This window comes from Glandiceps talaboti, chromosome 1 (genome assembly GCF_964340395.1).
Source record: "Glandiceps talaboti chromosome 1, keGlaTala1.1, whole genome shotgun sequence".
Lineage (NCBI taxonomy): Eukaryota > Metazoa > Hemichordata > Enteropneusta > Spengelidae > Glandiceps > Glandiceps talaboti.
Genome location: NC_135549.1, coordinates 10,333,962 through 10,357,858, shown reverse-complemented (window position 1 = coordinate 10,357,858; position 23,897 = coordinate 10,333,962). Strand labels below are relative to the sequence as shown.

The following is a 23,897-nucleotide window of genomic DNA, read 5'->3' as shown; positions in this document are numbered from 1 at the left end:
TCTTTATACCCCATACTTTTCCTGACCTGACCTGACCTGACTTGACCTGACCGGGTCAAACCCCTTTTGACCTGATTTGATTGAGTCAAACATGACCTTACTTGATTGAGTCAAATATGACCTGACCTGCTTAGGTAAACATGACCTGACCTGATTTTCACCGTGGAGGGAAGGATATACTTATATTGACTAGCTTACAACGATACAAACGTTACTTCAATATTTTCAGTGCTTTGTAAGTGGACTGTATGCATGGAATGTGAAGTCGACAGCTGATTGATGTTCTTACGTCTTTGAGAGTAGACCAGATTTCCTTATTATAGGCTTGCATTAGTACATCTGGTGATGGTAAATGTTTAACTTGGGTCATTGCTGGTACACAGTCAGCCAAAGCTCCAAACATATACTGTAATGTAAGATAATAAAGAAGACAATATTTTAAGATGACAGATAACTGATTACAGTGAAATACAGTAACTATTAAATGCAATTGTATTACACCATAGACTCTACACTTCATATAGGGTCTATGATTACACAGACATTATGACACTACACTGCAGACAGACAGAAAATACTTCATTCATTCATAATTCTATACATGTACAAAGGATTGTGTAATCAAATTAGGACCACCATCTTTGTACAACACATTGAATTACCGCCGTAGACATAATGTTTCATAACTATGAACTAGAAGAAACTGTATATACTTGTGCTACAGAATGCATAAAAACTCAGTATCATATCCTAAAATCATAAAGATTTCCATTCTACTACTTTCAGTGGGATGCACTATACCAGGGTATACATATTTTCATCCCCATTAAAATATTACTAAGTCTCTTTGAGACCAGAGGCATGACTATTTTACCAAATTTCATACATACCATCATACCAATAACCCCTCTTTGGGACTAAAGACATGTTCATTTTATCAAGCTCTCTATATACAGCAGCATATATCTCTTACAAAGGATATAGGCCATCATCTCTTTGAAACCAGAGACATGACTATTTTACCAAATGTTATACATAGTACCATACTATAAACCAATTACTGGGTTTCTTGGGGGACATAAACTAAATACATGTATAAGGTATAATACCTCTTTACCTATTATAAAAGGGTGGTTTGTCATATCAGATGAGCCATGATCTCTTTGAGACCAGACTCTTGTTTGTTTTGTTAAACTAAACTATTTATATAGCTACCGATATGCCTCTTTGAGACAAGAAAGCTGATTGTTTGATCAAACTCTAGTGTTAACCTGGGACAGTTCTACAAAAACTGAGTATGGTTTAGTTAAATTTCAATGTCTCTGTCTACTGCCATACTTTTTCTCAGCACATGTACGCATCCTTAGATAAATTGTCACAACCATTTGTTAATCATTTCTGATATTGCTATTTTGATAGTAGTGCATAGTCCCACATTTGTGGCTGTTTATCTTTGACATCAAAAGTGTCTGGGAGTCATCATGGGGGTGTTTGGTTGCATGTCAACCAATTTTTACTCACATGAATTCTATAGGAGTCTGTAGCATTGTCATATCTATCAGCCAAGTATAGAGGAAATATCACCCGGTGCCAGTACAGGAAACCACACTGGCATGCACTGTGTAACCTGAGAAGAAAACAAAGAAACAAAAAATACAACAAATTATAGTCTAAAATAGTACATGTCTGTATGGACATTCTCAATGTAACCTTTGACCTCATCTAATGCATGCCATGTGATCATAAAGGGACAGGTGCATCTATAGACGAGAAAACGATAAACTCTATAAATAAATGACTGCATCTATAACACAGTTTTACATACATGGAATCTTATTCATCATCACTACAGCAGTCATAGACAACAAAAACAGGGAAAAGTATTGAAAATAACAAACTTACTTTTCTCTTAAATCACAGATAGAGTCAATCTGCTTCAGAATGGAATAGAAACTATTGAGTTCATCGTCTCTGAAGGCTTTCTGTAAAAGTGATCAACAAAATGTCACAATTTAATGACAATCAACCATTCCAATGTCATTTTTTATGTGACATTTGTCTGTTTGGTTCATCAGATATCTTCATTTTATGTTAGTGACATTGACAGCTGATAAAGTGACCTCTGACCCCTATGGAAATCTCACTTGACCTCTGACCTCTAAGAACGTCTCACTTGACCTCTGACCTCTATGGAATCCCAGCACATACATACAACACATACTGAAGTCTACTATACAAGCAAATTACTATTTTCTTGTAGTACACTTTTTTCTTTCCATGTCATTTTTACTCATTCATCTAATTCGTATTTGTACAATCACTAATTCATTTCACTATGTAGAGTACATATTAATGAATTTTATCATCATTTATATCCACAGTAGCTTGTATTACTTAAATGAGTACATGTAAATGATGTGTTATTTGATTCAGAAATACATATTTTGTTATTATATTGGCTTTTCTCATATTTCCTTTATTTATAGCTACTTGTATTTACTTACCATCTGGGTTGCTATTGACATTGCAAGTCTAACAACAAGCCTTCTTTCCTTAGTACCTAATTCAATAAAAGAAAACTAGTTTACTAAAATGCAATTACATGTGTTGTGTACCTTTCAGCAGGGTGGCGATGTTGTGTTCACTTGGGTCAAAGGTCATATGCTGGATAGTGACTGCAAGTGCTCAACATGCTGGGATCTGAGTGAAAAGTTGACTGACTTGGTGTCTTATTACATTAGCTGTTCTATCAATATATTAGACTGCTAACTTCATTGGAAGGTGTGATAAATCCTTTAAAATTGTCTTTGAATGGTGCCCGTCTTCTGAGTAGACAATGACTTCCATTTTCTTAGTCAAGAATTAAAAGATGAACTATATGATGTCTTAATTATTAAACATACTGATATACATAATTATGAATATTTACAGGTATAGCTGTCATTTGAAGTGTCACATTAATACTAATTTGACACACATAATCTCTTACCTGGACCATTCAGGGCATTTTCCACAAGAAACAAGGCAGACAAAACATCCTGTCAAAATAGAGAACAAATTTTCATTTCTTTTAAAAAGGGAATAACAGTGAGGCTGGTTTTGCCCAATTTCTCACGCTTACAAAGCTAAGAAAACTATATTTTCACCAACCCTGCAGCACATGGTCTCTTTGAAATACAGCTACAAAAATAGGAAATCTGCCATAGAAAATACCTGCTGTAGAATTTGGACCAGCAAAGCATCCTGGGTAAGTAAACATTGACAGGAGCTCACTAGTTGGCCTCAACATTGTCAGCAAGATTTAACAATTTTATGGCTATATTTCAAAGAAATATTCCATGTAACAGAGTCAGTGAAAATGTGTTTTTGCGGTCTTCCATGTATAAGAAATGCAACTAGGATAAAGTAAGCCTCACTTTTGTTCTTCTTTAAGTAACATTGATATATTATATAGATTTAACATCATATTGACAGTGTTCTTTTAAGTCTTGAAAAATTATATTGTCAATCAAATAAGTTGGCAATTATTGTACTGTATACTGGTAAACCCACACCAAAATATTACAAATGTAATCACAGAGGACAGTGTTTTACATTGGTATTATTACTAAATGAATGATCAGTACGCCTTTTTGTTATATGTAAAGAATGATTAGTTGATACTACAGAAGTATTTGAAGAAAGAAAGAGGAAAACGAAAGTCTTTTAAACACAATCAAATTAATTTAGATGAGGGCTAGAATACTCACCAGTCTCTTTTCACTGTATTTCTTGTCAGAAATGATGCGTTTCTGAGGAGAAAGTCAATACAGAAACATAGAAATTGATGAATCATCATCTAGTCTTAGAAACTGTGTGCTTCTGCTGGGATATCGAATAGCTATATGATATGAATAATCAGCTGGTATTACTAACAATGTGCTTCTATTGTGAAACCAAATGCTCAATACATGTGAAACGAATGAACTACCTAGCTATGAACATATTTCTATGACACTGTTTAACTTTATAACATAACGGTATTTTGAAAATAATATATAATACTACAGTTGTAAACAATGTGTGTCAACAGAGATGTGACATATCTATTTCTCAAAATACTTTCAAGTTGGTGGGGCAATTGACATGGCATGTTTTTCATTGTGTAAATACAGTATTTATACTTGCAGTGGGGTGAAAATACAAGTTGCACAATTATACAAAATTTACAGTCACTTTGGAACAGCAAGTTTGTAATTTTCCAAGTTATTGGATCTTCATTGATTGGTAAGGTGGTGCTTCAAATTTTTTTTGGATGCCAATTCATCACAAGCACACATCACATTATGCATGGCTAGCATCACATTAGATATATGCAGGAGTAGACATCACATTAGGCATAGCATACATTACATTTGATGTAGTAGACATTACATAAGCCATTACAGACATCAAATTAGGCATAGCATACTTTACATTTGATGTAGTAGACATTACATAAGCCATTACAGACATCAAATTAGGCATAGCATACTTTACATTTGATGTAGTAGACATTACATAAGCCATTACAGACATCAAATTAGGCATAGCATACATTACATTTGATGTAGTAGACATTACATAAGCCATTACAGACATCACATTAGGCAGAGCATACTTTACATTTGATGTAGTAGACATTACATAAGCCATTACAGACATCACATTAGGCATAGCTAACATTACATTTGATGTAGTAGACATTAAATAAGCCATTACAGACATCACATTAGGCAGAGCATACTTTACATTTGATGTAGTAGACATTACATAAGCCATTACAATTACAGACATCACATAACGCATAGCTAACATCACAATGTTACCAGATAAAATCTTTAGACACTTACCTTTGCTGTACTTATAGAGGCCAGTGCCATGAATTGTAGGTGTTGTACTATGTGATTAATGGTATCAGCAACCAGCATTGTACGATGGTGAAATGTATACTGGATGGACTGCAATCAATGAGATAGATTACAATCAATTTGCCTTGTTTGTAGAAATCAATCAACATACAATGTATTTTTCAGTTTCAAGTTCAAGAACTACTATATGGCACATACCTAATGCCGTCCATAACATCTACTGTGATTACTTGTATGAACTAGTTGTAGACATTGTACCATAAATAAACAAGCCATTTGACACATTGTATCTTATTTTATACACAATTCAACATTTCTGTCTTGTAACAAGTACAGAAGTGCATCATTGCTACTATCAGAAAAACTCTGGGTATACCACACATAGCTTAGATTTTTGTCTGCTGATTTGAAATCAGAAATCTACTTGTTTGTACAAAGTGTAAATGATAGACTACAGCATACACATGTATCACTATCAATGAGCCCTCTAAGCCAATTTGACATATCACTCACGCACAGCATTGTCTTGCAATGCACTAAAATTTGGTGTTCCCCTATCCCTTACTATGTGCTGACACAAAAAATACAGTTTTTAACTCGTTTTGACCATCTTGATCACTATACTGTATTTGCATACAGAAAATATCAGTATCAAAATATTGACTGTCTCAGCAATAATTAGTTATTGTACCATGACCAAGCGTTCTAATTACTTACAGGTAACATTTTGCCTGTTCACAATGACAGGGCTTGTTAAACTGTCCAATATCTTAAAACTGTTTAGCAATTCCTAAATGTATACTTTGCATTTGATTTTGTTGGTGTACTTTTTGGTTAATCTAAGACAACTGACTTGCATACAATACATGCAAACCATAAACTTTCACTATTACACATCACTAACAATAATGCAGTATGTGCATTTTTGTGCAAACTCATCATAAAAGCATGTTTCCTGTAGAATCCTGTACACCATAGAAGACCTACCTTCAGCATTTCAATAAGTCTGCATAGGGAGAGTACTGCTGTACGAGTCATTGGTTTATTCAGAGTCACATGTAGGTTCATAAACGTACGAATCAAATGATTTATACTGTAGGCGTACATTAACCCCTGCATCAACACAAATGATAAAACATGTCAATAGAATCAAATACAAATACATAGCTTTCAGATAGTGTCTTATCTTTGATACATGATATACTATGCATGAGCCAAGTTGAACAAAAAATATGGAAGATATACTCCGGTCATTTTACATCACGACAGTGTACGTGCTTTGTCACGACAACGCTTGTCTATGTCACTGGTTCTGCTGTGTTTGAAATATAATAATAACGCAATTTGTAGTGAAATATGAGTCAAAACATTCAAAATTGCCATTACTTTCCCTGATTTTTCTTTAATATTACTGGCACTGGTATAATTATTGTCCAACATTTTTTCTCCAGTCAGCTGGAAAATACTAGTACTCATAACCTAAGGGTTGTCACTAATCATCTACCTACTCATAGTGACAAAGGCCCCTTAAGTCACTCATATTTCTCTTGACTGAAAGAAGACAAATATTGGGGAATACCATCTAAATATACACTTTCCATCTTCCTTTCTATAATTACAAATACACACACATTGTATGTAACGTGTAATATAAAATGAACACAAAGTGATACTCTCCTACATTCAGCATTTTGGAAATTGTGTTCAAGAAGGAAGGATGTAGAACTGTTCACGATCAATATACAACAACACTATTGTTAACTTGGTTTGATATCATACATATTCTCAAAGGTGTTAAAATATGCAGTTTGAAAATAATACTGCAGATACTTTGTATAAATAATGAATGAGCATTGCTTGTCTTCCTTTAGGCCTTTTTATCTTTGACATATCACGATAAACACTTATCACCCGGAACTGTGACTGAATTAATTTTTAATAAGACAGAATGTACATACCTGAATAAATAATGTACACCTGTTGTTGAGTTCTTGTACCAAAGTCTTGCCTTTACTCAAATTAGATTCTATCTTCACCATCCAAGAAGCCACTAGCATGTTCAGCTGCTGTACATCTCTGTTTAAAAAAGTGACAAACAGATAACAGTGTAAATTTTCGCTCTCTATAAATCAAATACGGCATTAATATGGTCGAACTGTTAGCAATGGAAACTGGAAATTGAAAACTTTCCCATTCTGATTTGAAAAGTGTGAGGACTTCAGCTCTGACAGAGGGATTAATCCTGACATGACAACTTTTAAACCTTCCTTCTTTGGACTATGGACATTCTTTTTTTTATCACGTTTTTACAGGAAATGGAATGACTGGAATTTCTTATTTTTGTACAGACAATGGTCACAATATCAGGTATGCTTTTCAATTATATTTGGCACTTCGAGAAAAAGAAAATTATCATGTGTTTTATTTACACGACGTACATACAACTTGCATTATGTAAATGTCAATATGCACAGTTAAGTTATCTATCGGTTCAGGGTTAACATTTCCCAGTATTGGCTTTTTTTTAAGTGACTCCACTTCAAGTTGCTAGCTCTTACAAATGAGTGTACATAAAACTCACCTGACAAGTGACTGACCCTTTTGTTGGATATAAGCATATCTTTGTTGTTGGACTGCCTGCTGAGATTTCTTGTCCAGGATCTTACTTATGTGAGGTGATAGACGAACCATCAGGAAATCATCAGCAAACCACATGATGTTACCAATTAGACTTATGGCAGGAATCTGACAGTAACAGAGGTATAGAGATATGTAAGATTAGTAAGAAATAACAGCATGGTACGACTTCAAGTCTTGTACTGTAAACTTGATTACATTCTCAAATACTCAATTATATTGAATTTGGAATAAACAAATTGATAATGAGAAGAGAAACATAAGAATGACATAGTGACAAATATGAGTACTATTTCTGCTGACTTTATACATGGCATCCATTATATCTGTAGACAGTAGTATATACCTAGGTTGATAATGTGATCACAAAGTTAATATCTAATTAACAGATCCAACTTGTATCTGTTATTATTACCAATACAATAAGCCCTCTGGCAGATGAATGAAGTTGAATATCAAAATGGTACAGTCTGTAAATGTGACTTTGTTTTTGGCCATAAAGTCAGTGGACAAAATACAAATACATAATATATACTTTAAACACTTATTGAGAAGTGAGAAGGGTGGTTAGTATGTGCAAAAAGGCTGGGTAACTGTAACTGAGATAATTTTTAGTTTATTGGTAACCAGCGAATTACACCATGAGGTGATTTTTATATGATATACAACTTCCTAGTGACAACTCTATCAATGGCTGAACATGATTCATTATCATTGCCATTGTACATAAGAATAGTGTAATTTGAAATAAAAGTCACCTTCAAAACCTATGTAGTTATCTACTGCATCCCTTTACAGCTTTTATCTTACCTTTTTGTAGACATCCCATAACATCTTGAAGAGTTTCTTGTCAATCACTCGGAATATTTGGAACTGTAGGACATACAAAGCACAAACACCAACATATACTATACGCTGGTCTGCTTCATTGCTTTCTCCTGTTAGAAAATAAAGTACACATTTTTTGTCAAATGCTTTACTTGAAGAGACATCAAAGACAAAGGAAATGAAATACATCTGAGCAGTAAAACTTTGGTTGCAAAATATATATTTCTCACTGATTTCAGGATACCTTGTGACTAAAAGAAGATTTCAATCCCTTTCAATCTTCTAATTTTTCTGTTACTTCTGATATTTTGTACTTGCCATTTCATACATACTGTATTTACAATAAATTACACTAAATTCATTGAAATTTGACAAAAAATTTTGTTGTTGAAAAGTACACATGAAGTGATACTAGTACTTCAAACTTTAACATATTTTCACTTACCTAACCGAGGCTCTATATGAGTAAAAATGCTGCGAATGTTGAAGGCAAATTCTTCAGCAAATGCTGTGTTCTTTGATACAAACAGTGTGCTGTCATCAAAGTTTTGTTCAATACAATTCTGTAAAAGTAAAAATAATCAAACTGAGTGAATGTTAAAATATCAAAGAATACTTCTAGTTCTACAATACATACTGTACATATGTACATTTATACAACATTTACACATACATGTACATGGTATATGCCTGTATCACACTGTACACACACTGACAAATTTAGACACAACACCACTAATGCACATGTGTACACACAACTATATGCCATGCTTGTATATGCCCACACACAAAGCAATGTTATACATATGTTAACCTACCTGTAATATCATACCATCAAACAGCTGACCTTCAAGTCTCATCAATAATTTCTCAAATGGTCTTAACTTATCATCCTCTATACCAAATCTCTGGGCATTATGACGAACTGATTTCAACATTCTGTAAGAGAGAAACAATGTAACAATCCTCTGTCTATACCAGGAGGAAATAATTCCAAAAGACATCACAAGACAAAATGATACAAAACTTTACCCTTACTGTAAAATGTTTTAATCTCGTGTGAAGTCTATGAACAAAATTGATAAATGCTACTGGTATGACTTGAAAGAGTTTCTAGACTGAAGATTTGAAATGTGGTCAAAATGTTATTTTATCAAGGTCATACATTTTGAAATATTACAGAAATAATAGTTTTTTGAGAGTTTTTGACAGCTGTCAGTCAAGAATGATCTATATTTTCTCCCCTACATTCATCAAATACAGTATTCACATATTGTTTAAGCACACCATGCACATTGGTGTGTATGTCACATGATGTATGTACTTGATTTTACCACTCATAAATTGTGCCGTGTTCATCGTATATCCAAAAGTGGCTGCAAGCAAAATTGAAGAGAGGCAATGGTTTACCTTTTATACAAGGTCCAATGATCTTTTAATGTTCCATGGTTGTTGATAATTTCATCTAATGTTATTAGCACAGTCAACAATTCAGCAAGGTGTTCAAAAACAGTCTGCAAAGAAAGACAGTACCGTATTATTAACCTTAGACAACCATGACTTCTGACTTTCTACACTCACTATGAGTAACAGATATTGATATAATTTAGCATGTCAATGTAGCTCTTAGGTCTATGAACAACTATAGTTGATAATCACTACAGCTGAAGTCAGTCCGCTGTACTGTTCACTTTATAATGAATTTGCTTCAGGCATCATTTTAAAATACTACATAAAGGCACTGTTAATGTAAGTCAGACCCTCAATTCAAAAGTATTTCCCAGAAAAATATCAGGCACAAATATGGTGATACCTTGTTCTGGTTAAGTTTACTAAATTATTACAGAAACTGCTACTGAAATATTTGTAAATAATTTCACATTACAGGACTAAAAAAAGGAGGAATTGTTCACAAAACACTCAGGATAGAACATCAATCCTTTCACTTGGAAGCTTAGCTTGCCTACAGTATCATTTCATCACTTTATGTAGTAGGGATGACCTACCTGGAAATGAACTTGAGAAGCATCAATGATTGGTGTACCATCTCTGTGTACAACAAAGACAAATGAAAGATTTCATATCAAATTATGATACCAAGGTTCAGATATTACATCACATGTGTTGGTCATAAAAGCTTAACATAGCATGACTAACGTTATGCAGTTTACACACAAAACTTACTGCTATTGAAAACTAAGATAAAAAGCATTGTTTGAAGTGACCTTTTCATCATACTTGAGTGTGAGAATAGTCTAAGCCAAAACAGTCTTCAAATTATCAAAATATTTCTATAATAATTTTGGAAAGCAGACATACTAAAATTACATACAATTATGATTTTAAACAAACCTTGGGTTTTTATAGAGTGATGCCAACTGGTGTATAACATGTTTGACAACTTCATAACAACGAGTGACAAACGATGACAACTCCTGAAAATTTAAACAAAAAATAGAATTTAGTCAAGGAACAGCATGTTTAACAACTCCAATCTTTCCTGGCTAGGATATCATGGAAGGAATAGGGATGAACTATAAGTTTTTACTGAAGATACATATTATATGAGGGATGTGGGAGTGGGTAAAGTTAGTGTTTACCCAGATGACAATACTATGTTGCACAGTGCTCCTAATGTGCAAGAAGTGACTTGATTTGGATGTTTACTGGTGCAATAATGGTAGCATGACCTACTTGTACATGACTGAAAACAATGCTGTTATATCTAGAGTATAAAACCTACCTGTAATAATGGTAACATTCTACCCATTTGTATCTGGGCTTCTCCTTCTTCCTGGGCATCAGCAGATCCTGACATCAACACAAAACAATTCCATGGTCAACAAGTGTATAATCAGTATTGACAACTGTACATAGAATTGATCAAAGCAATTCTGGTACAGTCCACATGGCGATCATGGAATCTCTTTCATTTTGATATTCTAGAATGGTGTCTAACAGATTAATGAATTCTGGTACAAGATATTTTCATGTCGATAACTGCATAGAAACAAGTTCTACTAAGTGTACTGATCATATGTTAATCTATTAGACTGCTGTTAAGTTCAGACAAATGTATATGTTCATTGACAGATATATCTTATGAGATTTGATACATGTATGGCATAAAGTTGTGCAAACTACACACATATGCACACAAACACACGCTGCAATCAACATGGCAAGTTCACCAGCAGAGTTTTAAGTTTAGATTTCTCATTCTTGACAAGAAATGTTATCTGCACATCATCTTCCATGACAAAGTCAATCTCTTATGTTACATGTAAAGATGAAATTCCATTATACATTAGGAACATAATTACTAATAATTTTTGTTGAAAAGACATTCAAGAATAATTCTGATAGGCACTTTACAAGCATACAACTATTTACAAGCACAGTGAACTTCCTTATAGATGCTTTATGTTTAAATTTGACATACCTCCTTCTCCATACAACATAAGAGCATGATAAAATTTGTTCTCAGCCTGAAATAAAGAATGAAGAAGAGAGGTCATGTAGTCATTTCCACAATATTTTATTGACAGGCTGACAAACACCAAGCTGTGGTGAGACATACTGGACTTCTACTTCTGGTTTGGTTCTCAAGTTTTATATCAAATTTTACTCAGTAGAGCTCAGCCTCTGAAGACTTATGATTTGATAGAGGACATTGCCTCGTTCTTTATAAGTTTTCCTTGGAGTTGACACACATACAAATGATCCTCAATCAGTTCTCAAATTTTGTTTTTTATGATTTGAAGGAACAATCAAAAAACATTACTGCTTCAATTAAAGCATGCTGCATAGATGATCATTTTCATTTCTAAAAAGGAGTAACAAATTGGAGTGTCATTTTCAATGCGAAGATGAGATCAGTGTGCCCTCTAAGTCAATTTGACATGCTACTGACGCACACAATTTCTATTGACACACCAAAATTTGGTGTTCCCCTATCTCTTACTATGTAATGACTCACAAAAAATCCCAGTTTTTTCTCATTTTGACTCACAACAACAAAATTTGGCTATCATTAGAGTTCACACTGGATGAGATACTTGATATTAGAAGCAATGACTTCATGACTTTAGTCTAGATAGAGTAATCTTTGCAATATACAGCAGACTTACCTCATATTTCAGATGATTTGCTTCACAGCATAAAGATGCTAACACAGTTATAACTTTGTTAAAAACCTAACAAAGCAACAACAATAATGGTGTATGAATGATTATAGCCATGTGACTATTTTTGGATGTTTTAAGAAACCTAAGGGACTGTATTTTCAATAACTTTTACATACTCATCAGGGTTTCCAATGTGGTGTTTTACTGTGTTTTGCTTACTTTTTCAAATATTTTGGTTTTTTAGCCATCAATTTTAATTGATCTCTTCCTTTGGAATATGTCAATTGACAAGGCTAAAATGAAATACATTGTTGATTATCATTATGAGTTTTATACCATTATAACATAACGGAAATATTTCATAATCTTATGATTTAAAAAAAAAAAAAAAAAAAAGAAAAGAAAAGAAAAGAAAACCCACAATTCACAATATTTGGGTATGTGAGATATAACTGTTCTTGTTTGACACAGTATATAATCATGCCAAGCATTGGTGACATACAAGATATCATTATCAGAGAGTGTTAGTTAGTATTTGTTTCCAGCATATTATTGATTGGCTGTAAGATGTACTGCTGGTAGAATCATTGCCATTGTCTCAAGATTCAAATGACAGCAAAGATGTGTCATCGATAAAACAGATCTTATAGTCTATATCATGGAGTCAAATTTGAAACTCATGTTATCTAATTTAAATCTAAATTGGTTACAGTACATTCATGAATATAGAATTTGTCTAATAAATGAATTAAATTAATTTACCTTATTATCTGTTTTGACCAAATCCAACAATGTTGTCTGTTCATATGGCAGAAACTATAGAAAGGGAAAAATATAAAAAAGGCCAAAAGATATCAATAATAGTCAAACATATTAAAATAATAACCACACTGCAATTGTTCTATCTGTAAGGGCAACATTTTCTCTGAACAAGGTTATAGGAATGCTGAGCCTTCTTGTTATTCTACAGCACCCTCTTGATAAGAATTAAAATTACATTTCACACCACTTCTTACTGTCAAATGATCAGACACAATTTGGATTAATTTGACTTCCTGTATGTAAAGTTCTACATTCAGGAGGGGCCCACACCCTTCTTAGTTCAACTCACTGTCCGACTGCTGAAATGATGAATGTGATCTTGAGAATTCAACAGATTATCAATATGAGGTATATACCAAACATTATCAGTATGTCATTATGATAACATTATCATACATGTATACACATTTATCAGTTATTATATTATCAGAATGATAAAGCAATACAGATTGATGGGTTATCAAACGTATGTAGAGCCCAGAGGTTATATGTTATCACAGTTGTTGGTATTATGGATATCATATACACATATCAGCATGGCACCTAATAATGATATTGATATTTTGTAATCATACTATGAAATTAATTTAAGTAGTTTAATTAAATATATGTTTGTATATGTGACAGGCTGAGTAACTGTACTTCTCTGTTGTCCTGCATACCTGTAAATAATACACTCACGTTTCTGAGTCTGTTAAATGACATAATCACCGTTTGCAAATGGCTGCAAACATCCAAACTGAATAAATACCCCTCTATTATATAAGATTCGTCTTGTAGTGTGACATACTTTCCAAAATTGTAAGATATCAATATCAAATTAAGGTAATGAAAATGTAATTATTATTTATTGGCACAATGATATTTAAATCCAAGATTACATTGTTGTGACAATACTAAGCAGTACAATATATCGCAGCTATATAATTGATAGATGGTAGGTTTTTTTGTACTTTCTCCTGGACCAGACTATACCTGTAGTGTGATGGGGTCCAGAGTGAAATCCCAAGCATCACCAATGGAATCATCTAATGCATCTTCTATTTCCTTTAATTGGGTGGCATAATCTTCTAAAAAATTCCCATACTTCTTCAATTGAACTTCACCAACAATTTCTAAACGACAACAAAGGAAGAATATTTCAAAGCTAATGTTTTTAATTATTTATTTTCATCAATTCATCTATTTTAAGGAAATATATATGAAAATTTCTGTAGAGCAACTCAAATCTCAAGGGCTCTAGTGATAAACAAATAACTTTGTTGTGAAAATGAAAGACGGTTTGGATATATTTTGCTATTGACAGCTGAGTTGAAAAAAATACTGCAGTTTACTTGAACTATCATGTTTGTTAGGAACACATTATTTTATAGAAACAACAGTAATACTCAATAACATACTCAGTGAACCATCGTCGAAGCTGTCGAACTCCCACCCCTTGTCGTCCGCCATCTTCGCTCTGGTCATGCGCGGATGTATCACGTATTCAAAACATTTTAGAAGAAAAAATTGTCGAAAATCAATTATTCATTATTTGATATTTATCTATAATCTAATTATAAATATAGTCTTTCAGTGATTTTTAGTGTAAAAAGTCGTCACAAAATTTACTGAAATTATGAAAGTAGTTTATGCCGAAATAGTTAACTTGAACAAGCCTGATTTCCTTTTACGCATGCGTAGTTTATGATATGGCTAGGATTCAAGCTTGGGAGGAGTTTGGCTAGTTGCTGTACATGTAGCAGAATTCGGTAAATTTTCCGTAGTTTTATAATGATTTGTGATAAAGGCGCACAAGACAACCTGTTTCGCTATTAGCAGAGCACAACCTATCCCACTTACTAGTTTCACGCGTAAATTTGAAGGTACTGAGGACACAGTTGCGTTTGTTTTTCTTGTTCCGCTCACAGTTGAGTTGGTTTTACTACACACACGAAGAGTTCAGTTTGGACTCGAGTGTAAAGGATATGATGCTTAGCGCTGATCTAACTCTGTTCCAGTTTTGAATTTTACCATGTAACAATTACAATGTCGTCGTACTACATCAAGAAAATGCCTGCTAACACCAAAGTGAAGCCTCCTAAGCACTGGACGCAACGTGTCCATGAGATTGTCGTTTCACGCACAACCGACGGTAGTCTGAATTTCACCATAAAAGGAGGCGCCGATAACGGCCAGTTCCCCTATATTGCCGATGTGAGACAAGATCGAGTTTTACTTCGAAGTGGAAAACTTTACAATGACGAGGTGATACTTGAAATAAACGGATACAACGTATCAGGGTACACTCTGTGGGATATCCATGGCCTTGTGTCCTACATAGATGAAAAGCCTTTGGTCTTGAAAGCTGTGAAACCAGGTCAGTTTGAGTTTATAAACATGTAAAACGCTTGCTTACTAACTCATTTGTGTTTGTGTCTGTGTTTCCACTTTTATTAAGAAGGAATAAATCCATGGTTAGTGTTCTTGTATGTGGAACACTAAAGTGAAAAAAAATATCAAGTTCCTTCTGATTTATGAAGTAATTATAACATAAATACTTCTCATTCTCCACTTTCTGTGTCTAAACGTATTCAAACAGTAAACAATGTAGTCTATACTGGCATTCATTGTTGATTTTAATATTATAAATTTGCATCATTTGTTTTGCTTTACTTGCGATAACATGATGATTAATCAAGATTCAAATGACAGATCAACTTACAACCTACAACTGAGCCATTGTACCACAGGAAATTCATTCATCAACTTTTCTGTGCATACATACATACACATGCATTCATGATGCTTTGGCATACAGCCTCTCAATTACTCACCATTCTACCAAATGTAGAACTTTTGTCAATAAATCTCATTTGAAAACAAAACAAACAGTATAAAATAATATCATTGTTGTGCTATAACACTTTTGAATTATGTTAATATCTTTCACAAACATTACAACATTGTTAGAGATATTTCAAATTAGGTTTTAACAGCACCCAAACAATGTGCTCAATGACATTGTGTTCTGTTACAAAGACCAGTGTACATGTATGTCACAGTACAACGACATGATTCATAGCAATTATTGTGTAGGCATTTAGTATGATATAACTCTCCCTTTCTGTGACAGGGCTTCCTTGCGTTGAAGGACTTTCAATTATTCAACGTAAATAGTGCATGATGATGTTTTCGTCCTTTGTATCTTGCCTTCTTCCACTTTGCAATACACACTAGTAGAAGGTGAAAAATTGGTGCATTCTTGTACATAGTTTCTGTTTGACCATGAATGTACACCTCCATGTTTTGATTCACCTTTGAAGTGGTGAAATTAACATAAATGCTGCTCTATTTAATCTATGGCATGGTCACCAGGTTTTTATGACATAATCTATGTTATTACTTTTTTGCTTCCAACATGTTTGCATCTATTTGTATTTTGCATCATAGTGAAAGTAAGCCAATGAAACTCTTTATCTGTGAAATACAGCAAGTTTGAGTTTTATGTAACTGTAAATGTACATGCGTATCTGTTGTTTTTTATGTTGTATATCTGAAGATGTATGTGCTTAATTTAGTATTCAAATTTGTCACTCACATGGGCTTAATATCTTGTCATAGTCTATGAATTTCTTTTCAAAAACATATGAACAGAACATTAGTAAGTTAACATAGCCAAATAAAAGTAACAGCAATCTCAACTACACATAAATGGCCATATGTATGAGAGTGCAAAAGTTATAGATAAAAGATCACTGATGTTTCAAATAAAATCCTAAAACGACCTACTACTACTACTACTACTACTACTACTACTACTACTACTACTACTACAACTACTACTACTATTACTACTACTACTACTACTACTACTACTACTACTACTACTACTACTACTACTACTACTACATGTACTACTACTACTAGTTGATGGGCACCAGGATTTTAGACAAGTTTCTCCCATTCTATTCTGTTCTCCATCATGTTTGTTTGAAACGACTTGGAGGTAATATATTAGTAATTGTGAGCTTACTACCCTGTGAATACTTGTGGAAAGAGAATGGTAAAACAGGAAAAGTTTGAATACATTCTTGAAAGTATAGTTAGGTGTAAGTTGCTAGTGACTATAACTATTACTCAATAATGATGCATGTAGTTAACTTATAGGATAAGATCTGTAACTCTCAGCAGTTCATTTCAGTGTTGACAGTTTGGATGGATCTGAGCAGCAGTTTTTACCTAACCTACTAATTTTGCTGGACATAGTCATTCAAAGTAACACATTAGTTTGAATCCCCTGTGACTGTCCCAATGTCACAAAATAGTACAGTTGACACCAATATTCAGAAGTAAAAAAAACCCACACAACTTATCTCAGTATCTACATGTGTGAAGTTTATGCTAGATGGTTACAAAGCTAAAATAAAAGTAAATCTAATAGCTGGTATATGGTTGGCATACTAAGTGACTCAGATGTACATACTGTTGGACTGAGCATCTGCAATCACTGTGAAGGTGGCAACCAACCAAGAAAAGTATGTGTATACATTTATGTGTCCAGGGTTACCAATGTGTGCTGCTATGCAAATAAATTTACACCCTGTAAATAATTTATAGATTTTCATTGCCATGTCACAGTGGAATTATTGCTGGAAAACTAGAAATAGTTAATTCATTTTCAATTTTTTGGATCTGAGATCACAAGCATAAAACTGAAACTACAAATGTATTACAATATATTATGTATAGATTGTGACTACTGTGTAAACACACTTCAGCCCAATGCCCAGATATTACACAGTACTAGTCTACATTACACTGATGCAAAATTGCTATACTCTTTTGACTTTTAAAGTGCTGATGAAGTGAAGAACAATCAAATGTACGTGAACGCAATGAAATAAAAATCATGTCATTTGAATAAATTTTAATAATATACATGATTAATGATCTTTCTACAGTTACACTTTGTCTCACAGAGTGTTTCAGATAAAATCTCTAAAATGATGAATCATGTACTTCATACAGTCTGAATGTAATAGATTTTTGAAAAGCGTCCATATTACAAATTTATGCATGGCTTACCAGTACCATTCCAATTACAGCTAACTAGCTCAAGGCATGTTTCCTGGTCAAGGTTGTTTTCTCTCTGTTATTCCAGATTTTGATGAAATGTTATTGATAAATATATTCATAATAATATAATGTGACAATTGAAATAGTGATTTAGAGACTGAGTGTACAGTGGCATCAATTAAATCTGTCTCCTTTATATATTACATATTGAGTAATATTGGAAAAATGCAATCACAAAGCACTTATTATATCATGCATGAATTCCCACTTTGCATTCCTATTTCTTGATAGTATTCTTGAAAGAACAAATCACATTATTTCAATATTGTATGTATCAGTGATATTACAATTTATTGCTAATGCTTAGTTTCAAGTGCTGTTATAGTATAATACAATGACCATTCATCTTTAGAAGTAATGTTCCTTGTTGTAACTAAAGTAAAATGTTTGCACAAACTATTCCTAGGAAGGATTAAACCAATTATGGTTTTGTTATTAAATTGTTGATAACATGAATGACATTAGCTCACAAATATCTTAAACAGTTTGATTAATTGGAAATTGAATCCAAATTCAGGTCAGACACATGTCAAACCCGGAGTTACATGTAATATCATGGGACAGCCAATAACCGTGTCACGTGTGTGCTGACTGACACAAATTTCTTGTGCTACACCAGAATTTACTACATTTACATTTGTACATGTATGTGGTAACTCACAAGGAAACACACTTAAAAAATTTGCTTTAAAAAAAAAAAATATAGAGTTCACTAGTCAGGAGTACTTTATTTTGAAAGTATTCATGATATAAGTGTACATTTTTATGTGTCAGATACAAATTTTATTGACATGTGGCATCTCTAAATATTTAGTTTAGACTCCAAGGTCACTGAGGTCATGCTTTTACTTGTTCAGCATATTTTCTGGAGTAAGACTCTGACTGTAAGGCTGTGTCTTCCAGTGTTACTTGTTCAACATCTGTCCAGGGTGAGACTGAACAGTCTGTTTCTGACTGTCCTAGCTAAATAATACTACATTGTACCAGTACAATAAATTACCAAAGGTGATCAGGTCATATTCAAAGTTTAATCAAATATACATTTCCTTCTAGTGTCACTTCCGGAGGGTCAAATGCCTAGGTCAACTCATATCTTTGACCCTTGAGTAGAAACTTTCATTAATGACATAAATCTACAATTTTAGAGGCAATATATTACCAGCACTAAAAGTAAATTCCACCAGTACCTTGTTACAAGTCTTCTAATATCCACAAGCATGTACCTGTTTTCTAAGAAAATTTGGAGTTTATGGTCACTGTAAAAGTTACACATAGGTACATAAAAGTCAGCCAGCCATAAAAGAAACCAAACAAGTGCTGCTACCTGTACAAAGTTGCTGGTCCATCAACTAGCTGATATTTCAACAACATGTATAAACAGTAATTACCATTGGTAATGATATGAACAATTTGAGGTCAGTTGGTAGCCAAAAAAGACTCAAAAGAAACCTAGCACAAACTGAATGGGTTTATAAGATTGTAGACCTGGAAAGCTTGAATGTACATGTCCAAAAAATATTTATGTTCACAAGTAAATTTACACAGTCAAATGCAAAAAAATAGGGTTTCCTACTGGTCAGTTGGAATGTATATACTCAAGAAAATATTTATGTTACAAGACTCTTGAAGAGATAAACATACACAAGTATTCAATTGAAAAAATCAGACATGTTAATCCATACATGTAACAGTATCTTTTTCATACTTACATCTGAACAGACAAGTTTTAATCAAATAAATTCTCTTATGAACTTATTCCTGAAGAATGTCTATTTGATAAGTAAAAACCAAAACCAAACATATGGTAAGTCTTTACATGGCACTCTGTAATCCAAGTCTGTGTTTATTCAAGGGTTTTGTATCCCTGAAGACAATAGTCATTGACAGGGAGGCCTTAGTTCTTGACATTCAGTGTTTTGTGCTTGATTTGCATATAGACCCTCCACCACTTGGTGGAGGGTCTATGATTTGCATGCAGTGGTTAGTCCTATTAAATACCAGCATAACACTGGTACATTTTACTGTACCTACTTACCAGGTCTTGACAAAACAGCTGTTAGCTAAGTAATGTAGTTGAAAGCTCTTTACCAAGCCTAATTGCACAGAACAATAAAGTAAAGAGTTGGTAGAACAAAAGACAAATTGAAGAGATGACAACATGCATGTACATGCTAGAAATCAGTTATTTCACAGTGGCCATCAATTTAATTGTCTCCAAAAAGTCTTACCAATTTGTGCCAATGGGGTTTGTCTGTAACCTTTTATAGCATATTATTACTGCCCCATTCAAATGTGTGTAATGAGAAAGAATAGATACTGTCACATTTCAAGGGTGATCTGTCATTACAGCTGCAAGGATAACTTAATTTACATGTAGCAAGATTGACTAAAATGTTGTCTCCTAAATAAACATATGAATCATATCGTGGAACAATATTTAAAGTTCTGAATAATTTATCGTAATAAGCATAATTTGGTAAAATAATAAATCTAGTAAGCTCTACCATATGCAAATTATTTAGAAATGTTTGCATTACTCATACTGTCATAGTAGTTTTGTATGATTGTTGCCTGGGTGTAGCCAACTTTATGACTAATTGCTATATTAATGAATGAAATTCTCAGGCTTGTTAATTTGTGACGTTCGTATTATTACTGGTAGTGTTACTGTGCTGCCCCAGGATGCCATTATATGTATGGTTTTATGACCTTAGGCCCACAAAAATATTCCTCATGGTACATGTATGTTAGTTACATTTTGGAAAACCTAACCTACTCCAGAAAAAATTGACTTGTGAAAGAATGTTGTATGGCTCTGACACTGATATGTTTGTAAATAGATCTATGAGACACAGCTTTTCAAGCGTAATAATACATTGCCCGTTTTAACAATGATAAAAGTATTGTGTTAAAAACCAACACTATACAGTCATAATAAGAGTGTGTACAGTGTACACCCCTATGGCATTTTGTGAGTTCTTAAGCTGAAGTACTAAAATGAATTGCAGCATCTTGTTTGGCATATTTGCATACATGTATGTCTCTCATTGTATATTGTAATATGATGTTTCTTTCAGCCTTCCATTTGGAAATAGTGTACGGGTAGGACATAACATGGAAGAGCGTATCCAAATTAACAATGAAGTAGTCAATAGAAAACAAATTAAATTGTGATGGATTACTGGTAGTAATAAAATATGACGGAATTGATAATAGCATACCAGTTATACATCAGTACCGGATGTTAATTTGACACTATTTTATTGGTTTACATAAAAATTTAATCATATAATACCCAGTGGTAGAATATGGACCAATTATGTAATGTGGTGATACACACTACTTTTATGGGTGTGTCACATGTATTCACATGACTAATTTGTCATATTTCTTCAAGTGATGCTTTATTGATTAATTTGCAAGTACTTTATAAACTTTTGATGGAAATACATGTATATAATGTATTTCACAGTGAAATTCAGTCTTATTTGTATATTTACATCTTTTGACATTTGTAATGTGTACATGTACATAGTGAATGTAATATTCATGCTGTATTTTTATTATCCAAGATATTTTTTTATAAGCATTTTGACTATCTCCTAAACTTTTACCAGTAGATGGCAAATGATGAGCATAACATGACAATCATTGCAAAAAGATGGAGCATAAAAACAAATGAACCTCAGCCAGTATCCTTTTAGTCAATCCAGTGGACTACTGTGGATTTCAAGATGATGGAATTTGATCGTCTGATAAGAAATTATTGTATCAGCAAATAGATGGTGACATGTACGTTGACATTATAATGACAGGCTTGTTTGTGCTTCATTACCCTGTAGGTCAACATCTAACCAAAGATTTGAGGAGGTATTTGAATACAAGGTTCCAGAAAGGTTCAACCGACCATGATTTGCAGCAGATCATCAGAGATAATCTCTACCTAAGAACAGTTCCATGTAAGTGCTCTCAACCGTCAATTCTCATCAAGTTCTAGATTTCAGGGCATGTACAGTGAGAATATTTAAAAATAAAGACATGTATTGTTTGTGATGGATTTGTAATGCCGTGAATGGAAGTTGTTTTATACTAAAGATGGGACATTTTCTTTTTAAAAAATGATATGACATTCATATGTAAAGTGTGGAAAAAATTGTACACAGTGAGGTATGTAATACTATGTATGTGTACAAAATGTGTTAAATTTGATGTCCAATTGTTTTTATAGGCACAACAAGAACACCTAGAAATGGAGAGATCAGTGGTATTGACTATACTTTTCTGACTGTTGATGAGTTCATGGCTTTAGAAAAGAGTGGAAATTTGTTGGAAAGTGGAATTTTTGATGGTGAGTCCTTGCTAATCTATGCCTTTCACTCACATTTTACTCCTAATCATATTGCCATTGGTGTAATTATACACTTTTTATGCCAGCCATAAATATGAAAGCATTACTGACAGCTTTTGAGTAGTACCTCTAGCAATGTTCACTTGCTGCCACTAGATGGCGTAATAGCAGATAGGGACTGTGTTTGAGTTCAGCACAGCAGATGATCAATCATCATAGATTCCAGGTCTGGTAGTTGGTACCATATTCCATTTCTGTTCAAGCTTGATTCCTTTCTGTAGATATGAGCCACCTTCCCTGTCAAACCATCTCTCCTCTCTGTCTTTCTGTTGATATGAGCCACTTCCCCTCTCAGACCATCTTTCCTCTCTGTCTTTCTGTCAGTGTGGATATGAGCCATTTCCCCTCTCAGACCATCTTTCCTCTCTGTTGGAGGTCTTTGTGACACATGTCCAACAAGAGGAGAATTGACACTACAATTACCATATGAGGAGAGTGATGTCTCATGCCCAGATATATCTCAGCTTCATTGATGTAAGCTGCTCTGCATTGCCTACATTAGGTGTGATAAACCACCCACTGCACATTATTTCGTAACTGTATTTTTACATTTTCTATGGCATAGGCAAACATGAGGTTTACTGTGTGGTATGACTCAATAAACAATATCTAAGTTGCCTTTAAATTTACAAATGGAATGGTACTGCGTGCCACCTTCAGCAAAATCTTTGGAGCTTAATGTGTGGATTTTCTTTGCAGGTAATCACTATGGTACCCCAAAGCCACCCAAGGAACCACCTGGTAACATGGATCCACCTATTCCAGAACCAATCGTACCCACTCCAACTACTAAAGTGGATGTCATAAAACCAGGTGCACATCCATCATCAAAAGGAAAACGAGAAAGAAACAAATCCAGTATCCTAGCAACACAGAACTTAACATTTATTGATGATGAAGAAGATGACGATGTTGATGAAAGGAGAAAGAAAGAATCCGAGAGGTTAGAGAAGGAATTAGGTCCACTACCAGGCAATTGGGAAATTGCTTTCACAGAGCAAAATGATATGTATTTCATTGAGTAAGTTTGCTTTATGTTTATATAACAGTTCAGAGTTGTTGCTATAG

At 33.6% G+C, this 23,897-nt stretch overlaps 2 protein-coding genes across 2 annotated transcripts in view; one reads left to right on the top strand and one right to left on the bottom strand.

Moving 5' to 3' along the window:
* Positions 1-14,755, bottom strand: part of LOC144453992 (WASH complex subunit 4-like) — a 30,092-nt gene extending 15,337 nt beyond the window's left edge. Inside the window, exons 1-22 of the mRNA XM_078145415.1 lie at positions 14,704-14,755; positions 14,279-14,418; positions 13,244-13,297; positions 12,485-12,550; positions 11,797-11,842; positions 11,098-11,165; positions 10,707-10,789; positions 10,361-10,403; positions 9,765-9,868; positions 9,173-9,293; positions 8,800-8,917; positions 8,337-8,464; positions 7,471-7,634; positions 6,848-6,965; positions 5,877-6,002; positions 4,872-4,979; positions 3,750-3,791; positions 2,990-3,038; positions 2,505-2,560; positions 1,903-1,982; positions 1,522-1,627; positions 290-406 (exon numbers count right to left, since the gene is read on the bottom strand). Of these exons, the coding sequence (XP_078001541.1) occupies positions 290-406; positions 1,522-1,627; positions 1,903-1,982; positions 2,505-2,560; positions 2,990-3,038; positions 3,750-3,791; positions 4,872-4,979; positions 5,877-6,002; positions 6,848-6,965; positions 7,471-7,634; positions 8,337-8,464; positions 8,800-8,917; positions 9,173-9,293; positions 9,765-9,868; positions 10,361-10,403; positions 10,707-10,789; positions 11,098-11,165; positions 11,797-11,842; positions 12,485-12,550; positions 13,244-13,297; positions 14,279-14,418; positions 14,704-14,755 (1,989 nt within the window). The remainder of the gene's footprint in view (positions 1-289; positions 407-1,521; positions 1,628-1,902; positions 1,983-2,504; positions 2,561-2,989; positions 3,039-3,749; positions 3,792-4,871; positions 4,980-5,876; positions 6,003-6,847; positions 6,966-7,470; positions 7,635-8,336; positions 8,465-8,799; positions 8,918-9,172; positions 9,294-9,764; positions 9,869-10,360; positions 10,404-10,706; positions 10,790-11,097; positions 11,166-11,796; positions 11,843-12,484; positions 12,551-13,243; positions 13,298-14,278; positions 14,419-14,703) is intronic.
* Positions 14,756-15,004: 249 nt separating this feature from the next.
* Positions 15,005-23,897, top strand: part of LOC144442180 (membrane-associated guanylate kinase, WW and PDZ domain-containing protein 2-like) — a 30,943-nt gene continuing 22,050 nt past the window's right edge. Inside the window, exons 1-4 of the mRNA XM_078131454.1 lie at positions 15,005-15,662; positions 22,264-22,380; positions 22,650-22,769; positions 23,529-23,850. Coding sequence (XP_077987580.1) covers positions 15,332-15,662; positions 22,264-22,380; positions 22,650-22,769; positions 23,529-23,850 — 890 coding nt within the window. The 5' untranslated portion in view covers positions 15,005-15,331. The remainder of the gene's footprint in view (positions 15,663-22,263; positions 22,381-22,649; positions 22,770-23,528; positions 23,851-23,897) is intronic.